The sequence below is a fragment of the Gadus chalcogrammus genome, chromosome 6 (assembly GCF_026213295.1).
Source record: "Gadus chalcogrammus isolate NIFS_2021 chromosome 6, NIFS_Gcha_1.0, whole genome shotgun sequence".
In the NCBI taxonomy this organism is placed as follows: Eukaryota; Metazoa; Chordata; class Actinopteri; order Gadiformes; family Gadidae; genus Gadus; species Gadus chalcogrammus.
In genome coordinates, this window is record NC_079417.1 from 24,179,096 (window position 1) to 24,195,664 (window position 16,569).

The 16,569-nt window shown below is 42.6% G+C and overlaps 1 protein-coding gene across 5 annotated transcripts in view; it reads left to right on the forward strand.

Annotated features, from left to right (window-relative positions):
* Window positions 1–16,569, forward strand: part of golga1 (golgin A1) — a 45,723-nt gene that overhangs the window by 10,337 nt on the left and 18,817 nt on the right. For 3 of the 5 annotated variants that reach the window (XM_056591485.1, XM_056591484.1, XM_056591483.1), the window contains exons 4-7: window positions 361–435; window positions 7,969–8,066; window positions 8,247–8,279; window positions 9,561–9,689. In XM_056591485.1, coding sequence (XP_056447460.1) covers window positions 361–435; window positions 7,969–8,066; window positions 8,247–8,279; window positions 9,561–9,689 — 335 coding nt within the window. The remainder of the gene's footprint in view (window positions 1–360; window positions 436–7,968; window positions 8,067–8,246; window positions 8,280–9,560; window positions 9,690–16,569) is intronic. The other 2 variants (XM_056591486.1, XM_056591487.1) reach the window with 1 other exon arrangement.

Consider the following 16,569-nt stretch of genomic DNA (forward strand, 5'->3'; position numbering starts at 1 on the left):
TCTGGTCCTTAGACTTGGTTTCATCTCACTCTTTAAAGGGAATTGTAGCTTTTCAGACCCCAATGGTTTTCTAATGCTAGAAAAGCATTTCCTTTTGCTTTCATTCCGTCTCAACTGTGTTGTTTCCCCATATCACCCTCCCCCTCCCCCCCGCCTCCTACCCTCCCCCCTCCTGTCCCCCCACCCTTCCCTACTCCTCTCCTATTCTTTCTCGTGTGTGTGTGTGTGTGTGTGTGTGTGTGTGTGTGTGTGTGTGTGTGTGTGTGTGTGTGTGTGTGTGTGTGTGTGTGTGTGTGTGTGTGTGTGTGTGTGTGTGTGTGTGTGTGTGTGTGTGTGGGGTCCCCCTCATCTCCCCACTAGACTACGCTGAGCAGCTGAGAATATTGCAGAAGACCAAGGAAAAGGTTGAGTTTGCGTTAGAAAAGCATCAGGATTGTACGTACCTTTTTATTTTCCCCTCTTTTCCACCCGCCTGCTCCCTGCCTCACCCCTGACTCCCCACAAACCGCCCCTGCTTAATGTCTGTCTGGCGCCTCATCAGTGGCTATCGCTGGTCACATGACATGCTGTTGGTTTTCCTTCTACGACCGCAATCCCGTCCGGTCACCGGGTGATTTGAGTGACAGTGCCTTGGTGACGGTGGCCGCTTCCTCCATTCACACGCAGTAGCAGAATGTGGTTGGCTTCCTGCGGTGACACGCTTGGGGTACTACATACTGGAGTGCATAGCCTCAGTGTACTCAGATGGATGAATGGTCTGCACGTTAACCGAGTAAAGACCACATTCTCCTAGGCACAGTATTATATATAATAATAGTATAATATTTACGGTGGCGCATTGCATTCACATAAAAAAATAAAAAATCAGGTTATCTCGTAATTATGACATAAAGATCTCATAATTATGAGAAATTATCTCATAATTACGAGATCTTTATGTTATAATTACGAGATCTTTATGTTATAATTACGAGATAATTATTTCATAATTACGAGACCTTTATCTTTCTCATAATTACGAGATAGTTATCTCATAATTACGAGATCTTTATGTCATAATTACGAGATAATTATCTCATAATTACGATATATGTATCTCGTAATTATGAGATAGTTATCTCGTAATTACGACATCAGAATCCCATAGCCTAGTCTTCCACCACATGGGGTTCAATTGATTGTTGGTCGGACTCAGTACTTCCGTAAAAATGGAAAGAAATGGGCAGATTCTGAGTTTGCGGTTCAATAGTTCATCAGGGAAGCGTCGTTGCGACACCAATGACTCCTCTAGCTAAATGTAGTAACCTAGAGAACCAGCTACAACCTTGTTTTCATCCAAAAAAGCCGTTTTTAGCATACAGTGAATTGCATTGGCTTCTATGAGCTGTCGGCTTTCAGCCGCGAGCTTAGGGACTGTCTGCAAAGTGCAAAACTGAAAACGACCACAATAGCGTCGCCATTATTGACTCTAGTCCCACAACTTGTTCCAGATAGTCATGGCCTCTATATGGTCTTACTACAACCTTTAGCTTTGAAAAATATATCTCAAATTATTTTTAAATGTCCCATGACATGCTATTTTATGGATGCTTTAATATAGGTATGAGTGGGCCACTAACACGGTATTCAAAGAAGTTCCCGAAATTCAGCCGTAGTGCAGAGTTACAGCCACTCCGAGCCAGTCACATTGAGCTTCCCCCAAATGCGCTGTTTTGGTGTCTGTATCTATAATGCAAATGAGGAGGAGCGAGGCGGGTCAAGGAGGAGGGTGGGGGTGTGGCCCTGAGCAGCTTGCAGCCACGGTACCATGCGCTCTGTTTACAGTGGATGTATCGCAATCGTGAGGCGCACACAGCCTTTAGCCGTGTTCTGTAAATATTCTAGGACACACGGGAGTCCTGAAGCTCTATACCTAAATAATATCATATTATACATAGATATCTATATCATATAATATATAGGGGTGTAACGATACATCGATGTAGATCGATACATCGATTGATTGGCGAACGATCCAACTGCATCGATGTAACGGCCAAACATCGATGCATATCGCAGTATTACACCCTTTTATTATTATATATCTCCTTTCGCGGGTGTTTGTGAAACTATTTCTGCGCAAAGCGCCAAGCCGCTCGTATCCATTCACCGGTTAAACGAGGCAACAGCGAGCACATGTGTGAGCGCGAGGATGTCTAGTTTCGGTTCGTGTTGCCAGATTGGGCATATGTCCTGTTTTTCCAGCCTAACGTGATTAAAAGTAGCCAAATCGGGCTGAAAAATGTGCCCAATCTGGCAACACGGACGGCTTATCTTAACAGCCAAGATGATTCCGAGGGATGTTTTGTTTTTAGGAGAAAACTATCCACACAGATAGGTTGGGAATGGTCTACGTTCAAAATGAAAGATCATTACAGGCTCTTTAATTTAAGCCATAAAAAACCTTTGGCACTTAAATGCAATTATGTGGCACTTTATTATTTGTATTAAAAATTGATTTTTTTGTTTTAAACATCCGGAAGAGCAAAGAAATAAAATGATGAAATTATAATTAAGTTGATGTGAGTTGATGTGAATGTAAGAGGTTGTGTTAAATGGGCATATGATATCGTCTCATATCGATCGCATGCCCCTGAATCGAAATCGTATCGCGGCAGACTTTTGATATCGGCAAATATCGTATCGTTGTCCAATGAATCGATATAATATCGTATCGTGATGAAACCAGAGATTTACACCCCTAAATATATTATCACGGTCGAAAGCTGTGTGAGCCGATATTATGAATCTCAAACGACCGCATTGGGTTCTCCGACGTTCCTGGTTCTTCCACGTCCATATCAATCTGAAATAGACTGAACCGCGACATGGAGGAGAAAGGGATTGTTGACGGGCAGCGTTTAGGCACCTCCGCCTCCTGCAGCGCCGAGGCGGTGGTCCCTCGGCAGTGGGAAGTGGGGCTCAAGCGGGAGACATTCGCCGCCAACAATCCCTTTCTCCTCCGTGTCGTGGTTCATGTTCTTGAGGGAGTCAAAGCCAAAGTTCCTTTCCCCCATTTCATTCTCAACCATGGCTGAGATAACCCCCACTACGAGTCTCGTTGTAGAAATACCAGAGACGAGAGTCCGACGTGTTATGCGTCATAACACCAAAAGCAGAACGGTTATCCAAATAACAAGGAAGTGTACAACACTTGCATTACAGTCCTGGAGCTCTATATCTAAATAATATCATATAATACATAGATATCTATATCATATAATACATATTATCACGGCCAAAAGCTGTGTGCGCCTCCAGACGATATTATGATTCACAAACGACTTGGTTGGGTTCTCTGACGTCTCTGGTTCTTCCACTTCCACATCAATCTGAAGTAGACTGAACCACACACTGCCTGCTGCCGGCTGCCTGCTGCCGGTTGCCCGCTGCTCGCTGCCCGCTGCCAGGCGGTGGTGCCTCGCGGCAACTGGCGGCATGTCGCAGTTCATGTACTTCAGGGAGTCAAAGCCAAAGTTCCTTTCCCCCAATTCCTTCTCAACCATGGCTGAGATAACCCCCACTACAGTCTCGTTGTGTAAATACAAGAGACGTTAAAGAACCGACAGCAAACACTTACGTTACAGTATGTGTAATCATACACACATGTGGCGCTCGCACGGTCGTGTCTCATTGGCGGGCCAAATTCTCTGGGCGCGCAAGGCAGAGAAAGGGGAGGAGCTTAGATGCTTTATGACGACATATGGGACCACATTCCATATCAGCAAGCTTGACCCTCCGTTGTCTTCAAAGGCGAGCCGAACACCTAGTGCTCGTTTTACACCGAACGCCAGTTTTAGCCACTTGGGGACCATAGGCAGGCTAGGGGAACTCATATTTATGTTAGAAAACCTCATAAAGTGAGATTTTCATGCCATGGGACCTTTAAGGATTTTCTATTTAGCAACAATTTCAATAGCGTCGCCATTATTCATTCTAGAGCCTCAAAACTTGTTCCATATAGGCATGGCCTCTATATGGTCTTACTAAAACCTTTAGTTTTGAAAAATATATCTTCTTATTTTTGAGGAATTTATATTGGGCAAAGATTTCAGCAGCGGTGGTGTGGTCCCCGAAACCCTCTAGGGGGGTCCTGGGGCATGCTCCCCCGGTCTAATTATTTTTGTACCCTTTACATTGGAATGCATGAATCTGGTGCACTTTGAGAGGAGAATATGCACTTAAATCCTATTCAAACAGTCCTGTGTATTACTCTAGATGGGATTATTGGTGTTGTAACTTTGCCTTTTGTGTCTTCATTTACAGATTTTTATATTTTTGTATAGTAATATTTAAACAAAAAATGCCACAACGCAAATATAATTTGCACAATTTATTTACAGATTTTTGCCTAATGCTTAAAGGCCCACTATGCAACTTTTTTAGCCAAAATTACATTAAGTATGCATGTTGAGAGTTATGCTGATGGTTCTGGATCCATTTCTGGGTCGATTGGTGGGTGTGTCATTTACCCATGCCTCTCCAGTGAAAAAGCGCATATGCAACTTGCTCTGTTGGGACCGACACAATCCGGATGTGACGCAACGGAAGTATCCTCGAAAATGTAGTCAGATTGTAGTTTCGAAAATGCTTTACGGCACAGACACACACCCAAACATGGCACCGGCTAGATATAAACAGCCAGTTGCGAGGCAATTGTTGCATTCATCATGGATCAATCGACTAATGGTACGGCCACACCAACCGCGTTACTCGCGTTGGATAGCGCGAGTAACGCGCCTAACCTGACGCTTGATCATTGTGTGTCACAAAAATGGTTCAACGCGCCCAACGCGCCTGTGGCTGCGCTAGAGTCCGAGGTAGGAAACCCAAACGCCGCCGTGTTTGGGTGCATGATAGAGTTTAGATCGGGTTAGATTAAATAATCTCGGATATAAATAACGATCTCATCTCATCGTCATCCGTTTATCCGGGGTCGGGTCGCGGGGGGAGCAGCTCAAGCAGGGGGCTCCAGACTTCCCTTTCCCGGGCCACATTGACCAGTTCTGACGGGGGGATCCCGAGGCATTCCCAGGCCAGTGTTGAGATATAATCTATCCACCTAGTCCAGGGTCTTCCCCGAGGTCTCCACCTTGTACAGGGTCTTCCCCGAGGTCTCCTCCCCACTGGACGTGCCTGAAACACCTCACAATGGAGGCGCCCAGTGGGCATCCTTGCCAGATGCCCGAACCACCTCAGCTGACTCCTTTCTAAGTAAAGGAGCAGCGGCTCTAATCCGAGTTCCTCACGGATGACTTAGCTTCTCACCCTATCCCGAGACGCCAGCCACCCTTCTGAGAAAACTCATCTCGGCCGCTTGTACCCGCGATCTCGTCCTTTCGGCCATCACCCAACCCTCATGACCATAGGTGAGGATAGGAACGAAGATCGACCGGTAGATCGAGAGCTTTGCCTTGCGGCTCAGCTCTCTTTTCGTAACAACGGTGCGGTAAAGCGAACGCAATACCGCCCCCGCTGCTCCGATTCTCCGGCCAATCTCACGCTCCATAGTACCCTCACTCGAGAACAAGACCCCGAGGTACTTGAACTCCTTCACTTGGGCTAAGGACTCATAAATAACGATAATCGGGTTAAATAACTTCACATGCTGTGTCTGGTGTGTTTCCAGCATTCGTAGTGTTGATCAGCAGAGAAATAGTCCGCCAAGACGTTGAGGTTGCTTAGCAACCAGAGACTCTGTCCATGCAAGTGAACGGAGCGTTCACTCTTCGTCATAACTATCAAACCAAACATCCTTCACATTCACCGAGCGAACATTATGAAAGTAAAATGCACATTTCTCGCTAAAAATGTTTCCATAAACGCATTTAATGGCGTAACTATGTTACTATTTCCACCCCCAGAATAAAGAAAGATGTCGGCCGTATGCTTCTTTGCAAGGGTCACTACTCTCTGTCGGTGACGTCGGGTCAAGCTCCACGCTGATTGGCTATCGTGGCTAAGCGTCACGCGTTGGAGCGTTGAAAGTTCTGAACTCCGGGCGTTGGTGCTTTACGGCACAGACCCCCAAACGCGGAACCGGCTCGATATAAGCACAAGTAACTAAGGGATTGTTATATTCATCATAGATCAGCCGACTAAAAAGAGACAGAGAAACCCAATGTCGGAGGAACAGAATAAGAGAAAAGGGAGACTGACCGACAGAGAGGCCAGACACGAGTAAACGTTGAGCAAGCTTTTCAGGAATAGCGTGAACTGAAAGAAAAAGAAGACTGCAAATCAGACGCCGACTCGGCCGTGTTGCTTTTGAAATTGAAAGTACCTTTGGGTGAACTTTGTCTTCGTGGTATTCTTGATGTCGATAGTCTCTGTACAAATGTGTTTGCTCAACCATTTTGTTGTGAGCCCTGTAAAAATTGTTTTCTCGACCGTTTTGTTGTGAGCCCTGTATGTTTCTAGCTTGCTTGGTTGCAACCATATAAACACCTTTGTTTCCCTGGGTGTTTTGCTGTTCGTCTGTCTCGTCCCCCAGATACAGACTGAATCCCCGAATCCAGGTTCTTTATTTAGATTATTGTTGGCCAAACCTCTTACACTGATTGTTCTGTTCAACCTAAGATATAACAATTATAATCTAGGATATACATTCTCCCCGTCAACTATAAAAAAGGATGGATTTATGTTTATTGCAATACAAATACACCTTTTTAAAAATGTATAACCTTGCCTACACTTTATGAACATCTACTTCGGACATGGCTCCACGCATTCGCCGGCTTCTTTGAAAACAAATGCACATGGCTCGCGTAGAAGTGCATGGGGAAGGGTCGTCAACGAGTTGTTACGACAGTGTTGTGAAATATCTACTACGAAGCTGTAGGGGGCGCTGTGTAGAGAAATGTGCGTGCCAAAACCAAGAAAACAGCCAAGAAATGCCCGAAGTTGCATAGTGGGCCTTTAAACACTAAACATGGTTGCTATGCCCAAAGCATAACTGTTTTTTTACATAAGACACTTTGTTCAAAAATGTCCTTAGGTTTTTTCCCTGCATTTTTGCTAATGACCACATGCTTACAGGCGATTAGCATAAATCCCTAACTAAAATACGCGATGAAAACGGATTTTATATGGCAATAAAGAACAACATCGGATCTAACAGTATGGATTCATTTTTCAAAGTTCCCGAAAATACCTATGCTATAAATTCCTGACTGGATATAAGCTCCTGTAAAGGCTATGAGTGATCCCAAAAAGAGACACACACACACACACACACACACACACACACACACACACACACACACATAGGTTCATGCCTATATGGAACAAGTTTTGGCGCTCTAGAGTTATTAATGGGGAGGGGACGCTATTGAAATTGTTGCAAAATGAAAAATCCTTTAAAATAAGTAGAGGGTTATATTTTTCAAAACTAAAGATTGTAGTAAGACCATATAGAGGCCAAGATATGGAACAAGTTGTGGGGCTCTAGAGTCAATAATGGAGACGGTATAGAAATTTGACCATTGTGGTCGTTTTCTGTTTTGCACTTTGCAGACGATCCCTAAGCTCGCGACTGTCGTAATTACGAGATAACTATCTCATAATTACGAGATACAGAAAGATAAAGATCTCATAATTATGAGATAATTATCTCGTAATTATTACATAAAGATCTCGTAATTATGAGATATTTTCTCATAATTATGAGATATTTATGTCATTATTACGAGATAACCTGATACTTTTTTTTGTGATGTGAATGCAATGCGCCACCGTAAATATTAACTGGGCCGAGGTTAGTATTAAAAAAATATGTCTACATGTATAAATATATGTTTAAATGATTTGACTTGAGTGTCAGTAGTCTGATCTCTGCTTCGCACGTGCTTCTCTGTGATAACATCTCTCTGCTGTTAGTGGCGTACAAACTGGCTGCTCTGTCTCTTTCTTTTTCTCTTTCCCCACCAGCTTCAATGAGGAAGCTGCAGGAGCAGAACGAGTCCAACCAGGCTGGTAGAGCAAAGATGGCTGAGGGTCTGACTCTGGCCCTGGAGAAGAGGGACCAGGTATGGACCCCCTTCTATTCAATTCGAAAGAGCGTTATTGACATGGAAAATGAAAAGCTAGATTACAAATAGATGTAACACAATTTATCATTTCATTAAACATGTCTGCCAAGTAAAATAAAGGTTGAATATAAAAGGCTAAAACATTATGCTTTGTAATGCATTTCTCTCCACGCACAGGAATGGATGGAGAAAATGGGGGTTCTTGAGAAGGTGAGTGTTGATGGACGGCAGGCTCACAGGCTCATAATCCATCAGGGATACACCTCAATGCATCGTCATTTCCTACAGATAAACAGATTTAACTTAATATTATAATAGCGTTTTGAAAACAGAGTGAACTAGGACTGCAAGCATTCACACAAGCTACTAACAGTCCATGCGCCGCCTATCCCAGCAGCCGCCATTTTCAAAAGAAAATCTTTGTCTTTTTTTCATAAATCTGACTAATTTAATAATTTTTTTATCAATTAAAACTGAGTAAGGGGCCGTGTCCACCAAAAGCCTTTTTAAAAGGCGGAGCGCCTGTCTGCAATGCATTCTCTATGGCAGAACGTGCAAGCAGCGCGCCTTTTAAAAAGCCGCCCGGGGCGGTTAAACGCTCCGCGCGCCTCGCGCTTTTAGACGCGCGCCCCAGTTGAAAACAGTTGAACTTTTGAAGAAAAGCGCTCCACGTCATCGGCGCTTTTTTCGAACGACCAATCAAAATCGAGGAGGAGGCAAGGCTAAAAGTATCAACAGAACACAAACTGAAACAAACTGAAACATGTCGGACGAAAGTTTAATAACAGCTGTGAGTGAGTGTCCGGTCCTGTACGACCTCACGTTAAAGGTGGTATTCCCCGTACTGCCTCCTGCCACGATTAATGCTGTGGACCCGCACTCTCCTCCGGGCAACCACGACAGGCGCAGGGGGATCGTCCGCAACCTCCGCTGCCTGCCACGGCAAGAAGCGCTATTAATCTTGCATTCATTTTTCGAATAAAATTGTAGGAGCAACCAGAGAGGACGTTCAGGTGTCAGATGCCAGATGATGGAGCCAACAGATAGAAGCTGTATATCTATGGATACAAGCGATGATGCGTATTAATGACGTAAACAAAAAAAGCCCCGTGCGCCTTTTTTTGAGCGGCGAGCACAAACGCGTTGAAAGCAGTACACGGAGCGCTCCGCCTTTTAAAAAGGCTTTTGGTGGACACGGCCCCTTAGGCAGGTCCATAGATCATTTGGAATTAAGGTTGATTTTTAGAATTGTTTTTATTTTTTTCGCAACTTTTCAATGTACAGCAAAATCTATCCTGACGGACATTATGGTTCAAGGTGGCAAAACGTTCAGCATGCAAAATAAGGCATGTACCCTAAAGGATTTTTTTATCCATCTGGGCAACCATGACTAGTGTTTAACCAAGACCGGAAGTTAGATAGGTATCCGCAGTGGAACTGTTGATAAGTCACAAATAATGACTAAACACTGAACGCCTGTTGGCTCCCCAGGAGAAGGAGGTGCTAAGAATGCAGGTGGAGGAGCTGACGGAGAAGAGCCTCACTTTGTTCCAGAAGAGGGATGACCGTGACGAGCTTGAGACCTTCCAACAGCAGGAGCTGGCCAAAGTCAAACACATGGTGTGTGTGTGTGTGTGTGTGTGTGTGTGTGCTTGTGCTTGTGCTTGTGCTTGTGCTTGTGTGTAAATATGTGTGTATGTATTTGTATGCACAGAAACACAACCGTTTATACACACAAACACGCCTCTACTTGCTATGGGGTCAGAACAGTCTCATTAATAATGAATGCACAGAGAAGGATTCACAAATGTATTTTGTGATTTATATATATATTACTCTCTTCTCACAAATACATTTCAATGCACATATAAATGGATATCGGTATGTATAAATGTAAAATAAATCCATAAACAAAAATAAGTTTCACAAACACATTTCTGATCCACACACAAATGTACCTTGTTTTAAATAAATGTAATATAAATCCATAAATATATTAATTAAAAAAATATTTGCAATTTTCATCACAATGTATTTGGATGTTGTTACATTTATATACAAACTGTTAAACTTGTATTTACAAGACGTTTTTCATTTGTGAACTGGTCTGTATTTATGTGTGGATTTTTGAGACTCTCCTGACGTCGCTAGTTTCACAAATGCATTTTTTTCAACAACGAACTCTCTGTAGCCAATCAGATGCCTCCCTCGTTTTCAGCCAATCACATGACTGCAGTGACTGGGTTTTTTCATCGGTGCCGTTTACTACTTTAACGGCACGGATAATCCCAAAACCCAGTCAAAACTAGATGGAAAAAATGTGTAGCTAAACGTGACGCAGCTTTTACTTCTTCACCACCTAGAGATTGTTATGTACGATCATTCAAAAAAAACATGTTCTTTCCCATAGAGTAGACATTTGACAGAGGGAACTCAGAGGTCGGAACTGCAGTCATGTGATTGGCTGAAAACGAGGGAGGCATCTTATTGGCTACAGAGTTCCTTGTTGAAAAAAATGCATTTGTGAATCTAGCGACGACAGGAGAGTCTCAAAAATCCACACATAAATACAGACCAGTTCACACACAAATGCAAATAAGTTCACAAATGAAAAACGTCTTGTAAATACAAGTTTAACATTTTGTATATAAATGTAACAACATCCAAATACATTGTGATGAAAATTGCAAATCATTTTTTAATTAATATATTTATGGATTTATATTACATTTATTTAAAACAAGTTACATTTGTGTGTGGATCAGAAATGTTTATGGATTTATTTTACATTTATACATACAGATATCCATTTATGTGTGCATTGAAATGTATTTGTGAGAAGAGAGTAATTTATATATAAATCACAAAATACATTTGTGAATCCTTTGTGCATTCATTATTAATGAGACTGTTCTGACCCCATAACTTGCTCCTCAATAACATGGATCTGAATTTCCTACAAGTTGGTTTTCACGCAAGCATCAAGCGTCACATTATGACTAAATAGTTGTGCTGTCAAAATGAACGCGTTAATCTTTGCGTTCATTTTGAAAGTTTAACGTGATCAACTTTGATTACTTTATTTTTTTTATTTTTTTTTATACTTTATTTATAGATTTTTGAAAATATGCATGCAAACATCAAAAACATACCCCCCCCACATCTCCCACCCCATGGGCACCCTAGCAAAAAAAACAAAACATAATGACAACCAGACATTATTATGACAGCATGGGATAAATAAATACAACTATTTTAGGGGCTTAGTCGAATAGATCAACTCAACAATCAGGCAGTCATTCAATGTCATGGACACTAAATTTCTACACATTATATGCACTTATTTTGTACATACTTCAAAGGACATGTTCATTCAATTAAAGCTTGCCAAAAGAGGCTGATCAGCATCAGCACATAACAACAAAGCAGTCATGAGTCAGAGTGATAACTAGGCCTGTCACGATAACAAATCTATCTGTTCAATTCGGGACCCAAAAAGTTGGCAAGCAACAATTACATATCTCCCATTATCATCAGCAATTACAGAAGTCGGTGCAAAAGGAATTCCTATTCTAATTAGAATTGCGGCACCCCTGGACCTATCCATGTATTTGGAACAAAATATCTGTCCAACCCATCCTCTCTCAAGTTTGGTGTGCTCATTAGTACGGAGGTGGGTCTCTTGCAGAAAAATAATGTCTGAACCTACTGATTTTTGATGCACGTCGGCTGCGCTTAATTGGATGATGAATCCCTTTAATATTCCAGCTGATGAGCCTAATGGAGCCTGGAGTGTTGGAACTAGGTGACGTCATATTCATCAAAAATATGTGGAATTAAGTGGCTTGACTCTAGATGATTTAAAGGCCTCATTGTCAATCTTTTCCATATGAAAACACAAACATAAAATAGAATAGAGAAAACAAAACTAAAAAGGGAGTCCAAATTCCCTTTTGTTACGTCCCCCGCTAGGGGAAGGGGTGGCAACATAAAACCAGATGTCTTTGGTTAACTGGAAGTAGTTTATTTAGCCCGGAGCTTGGGGTAATCAATATAACACAAACAGAGGAGGCAAAACTACAAAAGGAAAAGGACCATTGGGTGCTGTCCAAATACAAGAAATTAATATAACCAAAAGAGAAGCTCCCAAAATACATGAGCGGAACAGCACCCCTGTGACTAGTGTTTTTAACAAAGGTATAGCTGCGTGTCGGTGTTCGATAACCTCTAACCAACCCTGGCCCAGTTCCCAGGTAGCTAACAAGAGCCTCATCAATCAACCAATAACCATTCGAAGACCCAATATGGCAAGCTGCGAATCCAAGACGAGCTGCCGTGAATGTTGAGCTTGCCCGTCTTTTATCTTCCTGGATCCTCGGCCTTCCGATGCAGCAACCAATCACGTCCGGAGAAAGGCACATCAAAATTAACATAACGGTCAACCAATCACACGCGGGGAAAACACATGGTCATTTGCATGGCCGTCGACAAACTGAGGATTTTACCCATGAGGGCGGGGCGTCAGTCCGCAACCGTAACACCAATGCAGATCCCCCCCCAAACAGAAGATCGCACTAACCTCTTCTAAGTTAAGAAAGATAAAGCACATTTAAGGTGCTTGATTTACAGGAAAACGCTAACGAACCTGCATAACATGTCTTGTCAAATTATTAAGGCAAAAGAGGTTATAACAGTCAGAATACAATAAGCCTTATCAACAGATCAAGTTGGTAGGCTACTCACACACTGTCGTTCCACCATTGGCATCAGGGAGCAGTTGTATATTCAAATTTCACAAGGTGGAAAATAACTGCTCAAAGTGTCATTGCAATATCTGAGTTAAGTTCAGTGTAGATACGGCCTCTCCAGGAAAGTAGGTTGGATGAAGTTTATTTATCCACTCGAGTGGCATGAGGAATGATGTTTCTATGCGACATAGAACTGGGCATCTTCTGGGGTCAGTAAGCTCTTCTCAGTGTTGCCGTTGGTGATACGAAGACAGGTGGGGTGGACGATGCCAAAACTGACTCCCTGTAGGCCTCTGGGGTCTCATTTATAAAACTGTGCGAGGGATCGTTACTAAAAGTGTACGTACGCCCAAAAGCCAAGTTATGTGTGCACCAAAAAATATTCAGATTTATAAAACCCTGCGTACGCACACCGTACGCAATCTTTGCTTTATAAATCACAGAGTGCCTACAAGTGTGCGCAGCTGAATCAGCCTCACGTTCCGCCCTGTACACGCCCCTTTTTAACCATAAATGGTCAATGCAAATGACCTCATGAATGCGATCTGCATATAAAACAGACTCAGATGCAAGTATTATGTCTTGTCGGAAACAATGGCAGAAATACTAGGAAAAGCAAAAAAGCGAAATTTCACGGAGGCTGAAGTGGAGACACTTTTGGGTGAGATGGAGGCCCGAAAAGTAGTTTTGTTCGGTGGTCACAGATGGGATCGCCAACAACAAAAAGCAGAGTGAGCGGCAACATGTTGCTGCAGCAGTGAACTCTGTCAGTAGCACGGAGCGCACAGTCCCAGAATTAAAAAAGAAGTGGACTCGTCTGACATAAAGGTACATATTTTTATGTAGCCTACCAATAAATCTTTATGGTCCCTATAAAGACCCTCTCCCTCCGAATCCTGCCATTTGCATGGTCCGCCAGAAGTGCCATATGGTGCAGCATTTTACCACGGCGCTCACCTCTGTATTTATAGGGTTACGGTAGACTGACCGAGAACACTTAATGAAAAGCATCTAGATTAACGGACGACGATTGTGTTGAGGAGTGTGGCTTGGTTTTCCACACTTGGGATTTAATTGAAATTTTATTATGCGTTTACAGTGTTACATAAAAATATTATGTTGTTGACACATGTTGGACGGATGCTTTATTCCATGCAGTCGCGCAGTCAGTGGACAGTATGGAGTGACGGGATTAAATATAGAGATTTATTTTTATTTCCATTCTAAGGAGATGTTTCTGAAGTTATAACTGAGAAATAACGCAGTTGACTTAAATTATTCTGATTACGTAGATTTAACGCATGATACGAGTCGAAATTAAATTTATGAAGGGCGATGATAAAACATCGTTCTTCTCACTCTACAATTCTTCTGTCTGACTTCAGTTCACCACCACACCATCTGTGACGCCATTTCTCCTTTTCCTCCAAACCATGCGTACGCATGGGTCAGAGTTTGCTTAGGGCTGCGCACATTCTCCCGTCAAGTCGGTTTTTTATAGATCGCAACCTTGGCGTGGAAAGTCACGTACGCAAATTTCAGCCCCGTTTTGTGCGTACGCAACGGTTATAAATGAGACCCCAGGGGCCTCATGTACTAAGACTTGCGTGGATTTCATACTGAAACTTGGCGTACGCCAAAAACCAGAAACTGTCTTACGCACAAATAAATTCAGATGTATCAAAGTGTGCGAACGCATGGATCCAAGCACGTTTCTTTCCCTCACATCCGTTTTTTATCATGTCAACAAAGTCTGCACGCAAGGAAGAAAGCAACTCGCGCTTGAAGTCTTACGCGTTAGCCCCGTTAGCCCCAGCGGGGCTATCAGCAGCACTGTCTCCCATATCACTCAAGGCCAAGGATGAAGTGCCAAGCTAGCCCCCAGTGAGGGCGAGCTATGTCCCGGCTCCGATGCACCTGCTGCACTCCTACATTTCCCCATGACCTGGAATCTTGTAATACTGTGTTTTCACGATTAACTGCAAAGAAATTGCCTTTTTTAAATTTGCAAATTGTTCTGAGGAGCTAGACAATGCACTTCTCACCCCATAGCTGCTCAACAGCACCCCCCAACTTTGATTACTATCTGTGGCAGCTGACGATCAGTGTGCTGCAAAAAAGTTGCCCGACAGATTTTTAGAGGAGACAAAAGTAATCTACAAAGCCACATTGAATTACCAAAGAATTTATCTATCTTTGAAATATCACCTCAAAGCAAAACACCCTACGGAAACTACAGGGCTTCACCAAACTAAAGGATGGTTGTATATGAAAGCAGGCACACACCGTAGTACTAGAGGTGTCCGGGAAGCCTAACCCTTACTCAGACGTGGACATTAAATAAATCACTGCCAAGACAGAGCTGCACACGTCCACGCAAACCACACCACCGGTGCCCCTTGGTCATGATGTCAGACTAACTCGGACAAGGTAGTCTGACGTCATGAGCAGAACAGCCCTCATGTTCACTGGAACATTCACATTGTGTTTTGGGGCGAATGGAATATACCCATTTTGCCTTCAAATTTGGGACTTATTTCGGTACCTAATGCCTTTTCCACCGAAAGTACCAGCTGAAATCGCCACGACTTTGCAAGGCACGACTTGGTTTGGTTCCTGGCAGGTCCTGTTTCCATCTAGAATTAGGGGTGGGTATTGCCAAAGAAGTCACGATTAGATTCGTATCACGATTCACATGCCACGATGCGATTCTATCACGATGCATCGCGATACTTGAATTATTGCGATGCATTGCGATGCATTGCGAATTTTCACTGAACACTGTTAAAAAAAAATTAAGCCATTACCAGTGGCTGACTGGCTGTGTATGATCTGGATAGTGTGTTCAATTGATAACTCAAAGCAACTCAATTCATACATAGCTGTATTTATTGAAACGACTATTACTGGATACACTGACAAGAAGTGCTAAGGATCTATAAAACTTAAAATAACAAAATAAGGATAATCAGTGCCGTTTACATGGCCTCAGTGGTCCTTTAAACCAATGAAATGAAAACATTCAAACATTTCCCCTTTTGGAAGTAGCTGCCATTATAACAACAATATCATTTCATAAACATAAGAGGACAAACTGATGCCACAAAAAGTGAATAGGCTTTATAAAACTATATTAAAAAAATATATATATATATATATTTTTTTTAATTATTCATTTTTTTTAATTAATAATCGATTCTTGGCGTCAACAATCGATGCAGTAGATCGTGAAAATTAGAATCGCGATGCATCGTCATGACGATTATTTGGCACACCCCTATCTAGAATAGAGTACCTCTTCAACGTGGCCAGGTCGTCATAGCAGGCATGCGCAAAACAACAGTGACGTACTTATCAATACGACAAATAAACATACAGGGCTACACACAGGAGCGTCTCCAGATGCCGGGTGTCGGGTGTGAGGCTCAGACATCGCGGTCATCAGGACTCGTCCAGTGGCGTCACTCTCTGGCCAATCAGTGGCCAATTTGTGAGCTAAATTAATAAAATAAAAATATAAATTGACAGCACTACTAAATAGTGACAAAAAATGCATTCCTTCTCTTCAACAAAATATTAAACAGCAGTTGACACGGTGGCTCGTTTTTGTTTTGTATTATCATTTGTTTTGTTACAACATACAGAAAAACTGAAGCTGTTACAGCCCAGACGTTCCTTTGGGAAGTGACTGTCTACGAGTAACAATAGTGATTTGTGAAAGGAATAAACGTACTTTCATCTCTCCCTCCCTG